Below are 8,932 nucleotides of genomic sequence, written 5' to 3'. Positions count from 1 at the left end.
TGCCTGGGGTCTGAGGCCGGAAGCTCCATCAACATCCGAGTCTGACCACCGCCGCTCGCTATAAGCCGGGTCAGCGCCGGTGGAAGGAGCCCATGCTGAGGCAGCCCTGGCCAATCAGAGAGCTCCTCAGGATGTACAGCAGGCTCTGATCGTTGCTTATTTCATTACGGGGAAAGCTACATAAATCCACAAAATGGAGAGGAAGAGGCACAGAGGGAATATTTGCATTTCTCCTCTCCTATCATCTCCCCTCAATGCCCCCCCCCCCCCCCTCTCTCCTCCTCCTCCCATCACCAACACCAACACCCCCCCACCCCCTTCAATCCCTCCCCCATTTAGTGCAGAGTGACTTTAATCATCACTTTCGCCAAAACACATTAAGCTGGTGTGTCCGGAGCTGAAGAGGGAGCGGGGGGGTTGAAAAACACAGAGTGGCGCATTAGATTTGCAATAGTGATGCATCACTCTGGCATTACTTTGGAGATTAAAGAAGGGACGTTGCATTTCAATGGAGTGGTGCTGATGGTTGTCTGATGGATGACTGTCCTCCCGCACTGGAACAAGCAGGAAATGCCGCCATCCACCAGGGTGGGGGGGGGGGGGGGGGGGGTGCGGGGAGAAGTCACTCTGACCCTGGAGTTCCCTACCTTTCTTTACCTTCATCCCGTCACTTCTTGTCTAAATACCTCCTGTTTTTTTCCCCCTTTATCCTTAAACCTCAAAGCCTCCCCTGCGTTTTAACCCCACCAATCTGAGCACCTCTACACTGAAAGATATTTATGCAGCTGTTTGATCATGTTCCCAAGTCAAAAACAACACCCCCTTTGTAGGAGGAGATAATACTGTAAAGTGGATTGCATACATTAAACTTAAGCCAACACACAACGTGACTTTGCCTGGTCTTTGTGTTACTGCATCTGTGTAAAGGATGGATGTAAAGTGCTTGAGAGCTTAAAACAGGCAGAACGAGACTGGGAGGAGTGTAAAAAAAAAAAACAGAAGAGAAAAAAATGAAGGGCATAAACAAGGGGGTCTTCAGCAGTGGGCTCAAAGGGGGACAGGTTCAACATGGAGACAGAAGGCTTTATAAACAGGGAGGAGAGAGGGTGTGGGGGTGTAGGGGGTCCCCGGGGAAACAAAATGACAATACTTAGTTTGCTCTACAGTCTCAGAGAAACAGAATCACAGTCAGTCAGTCCAAGGGTGCAGCCCACCAGCAGTCTGGCCCCAGTGGGTGAGCTTTTCTGGTCACGTGTCTATACAAACCCAAAGGGGACTGGGTTCAGCCTGGCACCCAGCTCTGGTTACTGTGTGCAGGCGGTGGGCAAGCAAATGCCCCTAAGCTCATGCCCATCCCCATGCCCACGCCTTGAGACAGAGAGCCGTCAAAGTTGAAGTCCACTCCCTCCGTGTCCATAAAGTCATTGAGCAGGATGGAGTCCACGTCACAGTCCAGGCTATTGGGTATGTTCTCCATCTCCAGAGTCGCGGCCATTCTGCTGTGGGAGCCGTGCTGTTGCCCCTGGTAACCGGCAGCGTTGTTGTTGTTGTGGTGGTAGTAGCCGTGCCAGGAGTCGGTCAGGCCCTGATGGTGGGCTCCCGGGTAAGGCTGGTGACGGGGGTGAGGCGCGGACGCCAGGCGGCAGGGGTCCTGGGGAACGTCCATGACGCCGGCGGGGTTGGGCGGCAGGGACGGCGACGTGGGGAGGTGGGGGCCCGCCCCGTAGTGGTTGGAGGTTTTGAGGCTGTAGGGCTGCAGGATGTCGGTGCTGACCCGCGGGGAGAGGGCCTGCGGGTGCATAGGGTTGTGGGGATTGTGGCTGCGCATGTGACTCTGGCCCGAACGGGGGTTGTGATCGTGGCTGGGGTTGACTTTGTTACCGTGCCCGTGCTCGTGATAGTCATGGGCGGTGGGGTGGGGCTTGTGGCTGTGGCTGTAGTCGAGGCCGGCTTGGTGTTTGTGACCCTGATTGTGGTTCGGGTGGTGGGTTGCGTTCTGGTCGTGGCCGTTGTGTAGACTGGGATTGTGAGCGTGCTCTATGCTGTGATTGTGGCTGCGATTCTGATTGTGGCTGTGCTGGCTGTGAACGCCATTGGTTCCCTGCGTTATTAGCGAGTGTGTTTCCCGCCCCTGGCCCAGCACCGTGTCCTTGTTGCAGTAGGAGGGACCTCCAGTGAGCAGACTCTGCAGGGCATTGTTCTCTGAGTAGCCCCTCATCGGGCGCTGGAAGCTGACTGGCTTGTTCTCCTGGATGGTCTCCATGGGAGTGTGGTGTCGGAGCATACCCAAAGAAGGCTGCCCGTACACAGGCCCGCAGTAGGAGCCCTCCGCCTTAGGCCCAGGCACATAGGGGTAACTGTTGCATTTGATTGGCTGCGACTGGGGGTAGCCACTCTCATCTAGACTGATAGCCCCGGTCAGATCAGTCAGCTGGGGCAGTTCCACAGTGGGGCAGTGGCCCCCAGTGCCCAGGGCTGGGGAACGGGTGCTGGTGGGGCTGGGGTACAGTCGAGGGGAGGCCGAACACGACAGCCCGCCCTCCTCTGGTTCGTCGGCCTCCGCCTCGGCCAGGATCGGGGACAGGCAGCCACTCAACGTGGAGGCAGAGGAGGAGGTGCGGGAGTGGAGATCCGTCCAGGTGTCATACTCCTCGCCCCCCATGCCCACACCTCCTTTCCCCGCTGGACTGCCGTGCTCTGGGGAACCCTGTAACGCAGGTCCGCCCCCCTGGCCCGGACCCTGACCCTGACCCTGTCCCTGTCCCCGTCCAACGCCCACAGCCCCCGCTTTCTTCCGGCTGATGCGACCCTTGGTCTTCAGGTAGCGGGTGCCGTTGTTGTCTATAGTGGCCGCACGCCGTCTGGGTCCCTTTCCCATCTTCCCACCTTCGGGGTTCAGCATCCACCAGGAACTCTTCCCCGTCCCTTCGTTTTGCACCCGTATGAAGCGACTGTGCAGGGACAGATTGTGTCTGATTGAATTCTGGGAATTGGGACAGAGAGAGTGGGGGAGAGAGAGACAGAGGAGGGAGAGAGAAGAAAAGAGATAAACATTAACACCCAAGGGAACATTTAGGGTTAAATAATCATTTCTTGAGAACACAGAGTCATTTCAAATTATGACCAAACTATCAAGGCTGCACGGCAAGTGAGAAAAAAGATGGATAAAGAAAGCGAGGGAGATGGAGGGGAGAGCAAAGAGGACAGGGAGAGTAAAGGACCAATCGATACCTCCCCTGACCAACCTCTCTTCTCCACACGCGCTCACCGCGCTCACTGAGTCATAATATGGACATGGGTGCAGCCTCCACATCAAACCATCACCAAGGTTACAGAAATGAATCACACAAGGCAACCCAATCACAGACAGCCTGTATCGATTGCAAGGGCCTCCAAATATGAGAGCCTGAGATCCAGCCAGACACGGGGAGGGTGAGGGGGGGGGGCAGGGCGTGATTTGGCAGGAGAAGATCTGGAAGAGCACCAGAATGAAAAAAGAGGCACTCATACACGGGGTTGGAATAAGATAGAGGGAAAGTAAACAGGGAGGGGGGTGTGAGGTGGGAACATGCGCTTTTAACTAAACCATAGGTCAATTAACATAACCATACAGTACGTAGGCAACGATGGTGGATATCATTATGACGACGTCTTCCTGTGAGTAGCTTTGAAGGGGGACAGATCTGGCAGTTGTGGGCGAGCATATAGTAGAAGAAGGGAAGTAGGAGGAGGGGGGGATAAGCCTCTCCAGACCCCTGTTTAAGTGTCTGAGTGACGGCTGTATAGTTAATCCAAGGCTCCGCAGCAGCATTTGAAGCCAGTGCCAACCTGGAGTGAGTTGATGAGATCTAAGCCTGCCTAAAGGAGAGCTTAGCAGGGATACACATCATCTCAGCTGGCCAAGTTAGTTTAAGTACAGCATGTTCATCCAAATCTTTCCTGTTTGTGTCATTATTCACACTCTCTCCAGCTTTCCTCACTTTCCTTTTTTCTTTTCATTTCCTTCCCTTTCTTTTGCTCTTTTTTTTTTTAGTTCTTTTGGGAGAAACGACCCCCCCCCCCCCCCCCCTCACACTACCCCACCCTACCCCACCCTACCCCTCTCCACCTCACTCCCGATTACCCCAACCTCTACCACCATGCACACAATCACTCACTTTTCTTTTTCCTCTCTGGAGATATCTATCTATTTCTGCCTTGTTTATTACCTGCACACAGCTCACAATCTCTGTCTCCTGATATCTGGAGCCATTCTCTATCTTCATTCACTCCCCGCCTCCTGTCCAATTTTCCTGCTCCCAGCCCCATTCATCTCCCTCTCAGAGTCCCAGCGTCTCTTGATCACGACATTGCTCATTCTCTCCCTCTCTCCACATCCATCCACTCATCACCTTACGCAACTTCCAACCCCCACCCCACCCCCCACCCCCATCCTGCCACTCTTTCATTCATTCACTCACACTAAAAGACTAGCATATGTATATATATACAGTATGTATAAAAAAAGGGGCAAGTTACATTTTGGCCTTTAGCATAATCTATACAGTGTATATATATGAATATATAGGCTACACATACTCTTGCAGCATACAGAGCTGCTGGCTGTGAACTGGGCAGCTCAGAGAGGTGACAGTTCTTTGTTGTTGCAGCTTAATATGAAAATCACAACATCCAGAACAGCAGGTAATGGGTTTCTAGCAAAATGTTTACAGGGGGAATTCGGCTTTAAGTGGGTTTCAGATCAGCCTTGTATCTTACTATTCACACACACACACACACACACACACACACACACACACACACACACACACACACACACACACACACACACACACACACACACACACACACACACACACACACATCCCCTCAGCATGACTCCTAACAGGTAATTTCATCCCATCCTCCATTCAAATCACGTTGCTTCGGCTAGACTCTGTTCACAGACATGGAAATTGGATAGGAGTGATTTTTCAGCCATTCAGAGGGGTCCTCTCCAAAAAAAAAAAAAAAAAAAAAAACAGGTCATTCTAAAAGGCACGTGCTCAACGTTTGGCGACGAAACAGACCCGACTTCACTTCTCAGCTGCTCGCGCACCACAGAGCTCAGACTTAATCAAAGCCAAATTGAACGATGACGCTGTGTGAAAGAGGCCGCCGGTGGAGGCGACCTGCATCAGGTGATCTGAGAGCGGCGCCCTGACAGGTTCCTCCTCAACATGACAGCTCCGGCTGGGCGTAGCCATGGCAACAGAGTAAACCAAAAAGAGAGAGAAATGAAGAGAGTGGAGGTGATGGTGGGGAAGAGATGGGGAGTGGGTGGGTAGGAGCTGGGGGGGAGATAGGGGGGAGGCGGTGTTGGGTTGATGCTGTTTGATGCTGCAGGCAACTCCAAACAGCCTTTTATCTGAGTCTGTCAGATTCCTGCTTCCAATCCACCAGGGAGGCTCAATCACCAGCAGTCCCAATGCCTCGCTACCTGTACCAAGCTGTGATTAGCAGTCGTGTGTGTGTGTGTGTCTTTGTCTGTGTGTGAATAGAGAGAGAGATCTCCTGCTCAACTACCAGGGCAACAATTATACCACAACTGCGGCTCCCCTTCACCTGCTGATACATTGTATAGTGCTATAATGTGGCAGCTCCCCTGCATTGTCCTCTGAAAATAACACCATTAAACTCTTAAAAGACTAATATGCTCATTTTTGTAATGAAGTTGCTAATAGTAAAAATATGTACTCTAAGCAAGTAATAAATACGATTTCTAATTGGCCGCCTCCTTAACTGATCATAGGAGCACAACACCGCTCCGATGAATCATCCACAAATGGGGAAAAGAGAAACGAAGCTGTAAGAGACCTTTGTAGCTTCACATCTCCCATTTCACGTGTCTCTCCGGAGCTGTAGTACAGATCTGTGAACACTCGGAGAAACCAAATCCTGCAAGGTTGGAGCATGGGTCCACACAGCAGGGCCTGGGGCATGGCTGACAGCAGTGACTGCTTTGTTGTGACATCACAAAGTTACAGAAATCCTAACAGCTGGTATAAAGCTCAGTTTGTGAACAGACTGTGTGCATTTGACACTTTCACAGTATTAATAAAGAACCCTGACCCGCCCTATGATCAGAGAACACATGGACATCCACTTCTACAATATGGACCTTTAAGCTTTATATTCTGCAGTTTCACGGCAACTGAAACTGATTTTGCACTGTTATAACTCTGTTCACAACACTCAGTGTTTGCTGTTTATGATGTTGCCAGTTTGTTAGTTATGCTAAGTATACCGCAAGTATGATACAAAAGTAAATTCTATAATGTTCTGTTTTTGAGTTGTTGGTTCAACTGTAGTGCTGTTGAATCATACACACATCTGTAATTTTTACAACCAGCCAGACACGGCTGGAAAACCTCTTTTACTAGTGTACTAGTGTTCATTATTAAAGTAAGTCAGTGTGTTTAGGACTTATTGGAATTTATAGATAGAAACTGTCCATAACTTTCCATAACTTTGCACTCTATATAGCCCCAGTTAAGCAACAAATGACAGCATTGTTAGATTCCAGTGACAACTGTGTTTTCTCAAACGGAATCACAACTTCTTTCCAGCTGTATTTACTGTTTAACCATGACAACAAATGTTCCAAAACCTTGAGGAAGCTGTAATCTTAAGTCAAACCACTGTCTTTTCTGAGTCTACCATGTAGGTTTTGGTGCCTAAACCGAACCAAGCCATAACCAGAGCAGAGAAGACTTTTATTTTTGAAATCATGATCTGCTTCAACAGTTTTGAAAGACACTGACAAATGATGATGCTTTGCTAGTAGACCTGTGAGAATACTGTTCACCGCTCGGCCCTAACATTCAAAGAGATGACTGGTTTTAATGTGCTGGACTGAGTAAACCCATGAAGCCATTGTAAAATTGAGGGTACAGTGAGCCGCAACAATGAAACTGTCACCTGTTTCAATCCTGTGGCTGAAGAAAATTCATATAATTTGGAGAAAGTATTGTTAAAAAGTAAAAAAAAAAACTAAAAAAAAACTTGTGGCTACATCATAGCAGGTACCGGTCAGCTGGTAAAGCTTTATTGCTGCAGTCTTGCTCATCAAGAAAAATATGTAAAAAATAAATAAATAAATAATAATACTATAAATAAAACTTAAAAAAAAAAAATATTTAACATAAATATGTGTAAAAACAAAACAAAACAAAAATCATTTCACTTTTTCTTTCTTGTATTAAAGCCTGTCACTGTGACACGCTGCTGTGGAGACTGCAGAGCTTTTTACAAGTTTACCGCGATTTCAGCTGAGTCTTAAATGTTCCATTTTTATCATTAAAGTCAAAAGTGCTCTGACAGAGTGTTATTCGACCTCCGTATTATTAAAGGGTCAGATGTGTACTGCCAGAATTTTGGGGGATTTTCAAGCAGGCCATGAGTTGAACTGCACTGGGCTAGATCAAATAAATAAACATACAGACTAAATAAACCTTTCTCAAGGATCCTCTGAAGTGTTTGACTATCACCATTATAATAATCACAACAAAACCAACAGCAAGAAATGAAAAGACCATCACATTCCCATCACATCACAATGCCATATAGCAGGAGATGCCACTGATTGGCAGATCTGATCATTCACATCCTCCGGGCTAGTTTTCAGCTGGGATGAAAACCTCTCTGGCACATAGCTGGCCACCCCTGCCTCAGTGTATATATTAACTTGTCAGAAAGACTGATTCTGAAGTGAAGCCCGTTCACTCTGCTCTCAGCCTTTTGCCTTCCTGCCGCTGCAGGAGGAGATGGACTGTTACGGAGAAAACGCTTTACTGAACGAGGCCTCACATCCACACCGCTCCTCTGCAGGGAGCCTGATGCACTGCATACGCTCCGATACTGTATCTTTTATAGAACTACTGCCTATGTTTGATCTTGACACACTGCTGCATTTACTGAGTCAGGGGATGGTCAGTCCAGTGGTTAGCTAATGGCCCATGGACACACAGATCTGTCGACACAATTCATCCACTTGTACCTTTTCTCAAAAGCACCAGGCAACAACCTCTGTTTGGAAGATTTTATATCCCTTAATGAAAACACAGACATGAGGTGGAAGTATCTGTGTCATAATCAAATAAGGAGCGTTGTTGAATCACAATCACTTTGTTAATACTTTATTGAATTGTTTCTATTGTGACGGGAACTCTCTTAGAAATATTAACATCAAATCATAACAGTAGAACAAAACACTTGCCAGATTTAAAGTAATTGGTTTTCATGCGGAAAAGAGTTTTTTCTTTCTTTTTTATGAGGAAGTTGCATCACTGATTTTCAACTGATTTTAATGACAAGACCTGGATACATTTCCTCCACACATCATCATTATAAAACAATGGTTGTTCACATGTCATCATGTTTATTTTAATTTATTTTCATTACTATACGAATTACATGGGTCAAGCAGAACCATTTGTGGGACCAAAATGTGGATCGCATTACATAGAAACAAACTCTAACAGTATTTTTCCACAGTTTCCAAGAATCTTTTGTCAGATTGCTGTAAAAGAAAAATGTTTGTGGTGTGCTTCTTTACGAAGTGGCCCCATGTTGCCAGATAAGAGTAGTCAGCACAAGCATGCAAAAATATCCTCCACATGGTCATTATAAAAGGTAAACTTAAAACGAGGCACAATATTCTGTTGCCTGGTGACACAGTGGGTTAAAATATAAAAGTACATTGTTGGTCTGAGACACAGCAGAGGATTAGAAAGGACTCCTCCAGCTTTGACAGGGGACTCTCTAAAGTACAAACTCCTGGATGCAACTCTCTGTGGAGGCAAACTGTAATTCTGTGTCACTCTAAAACAAACAGACACTTGATGATGAACAAGTCTGAACATTGACATAAAAACCTTTGGCACTTGGATTT

General features: G+C 47.7%; 1 protein-coding gene across 1 annotated transcript in view; it reads right to left on the bottom strand.

Annotated features, from left to right (window-relative positions):
- Positions 1-1,282: 1,282 nt before the first annotated feature.
- foxo6b (forkhead box O6 b) overlaps positions 1,283-8,932 on the bottom strand; it is a gene marked incomplete at both ends in the record, with an annotated part of 44,855 nt that continues 37,205 nt past the window's right edge. The window contains one exon of the mRNA XM_083981833.1: positions 1,283-2,983. Within this exon, the coding sequence (XP_083837959.1) occupies positions 1,283-2,983 (1,701 nt within the window). The remainder of the gene's footprint in view (positions 2,984-8,932) is intronic.

Source organism: Trachurus trachurus (genome assembly GCF_905171665.1).
Source record: "Trachurus trachurus genome assembly, chromosome: 11".
NCBI lineage: Eukaryota > Metazoa > Chordata > Actinopteri > Carangiformes > Carangidae > Trachurus > Trachurus trachurus.
Note: the sequence above shows the minus strand (reverse complement) of the source record. Positions and strands in the feature narration are given on the sequence as shown.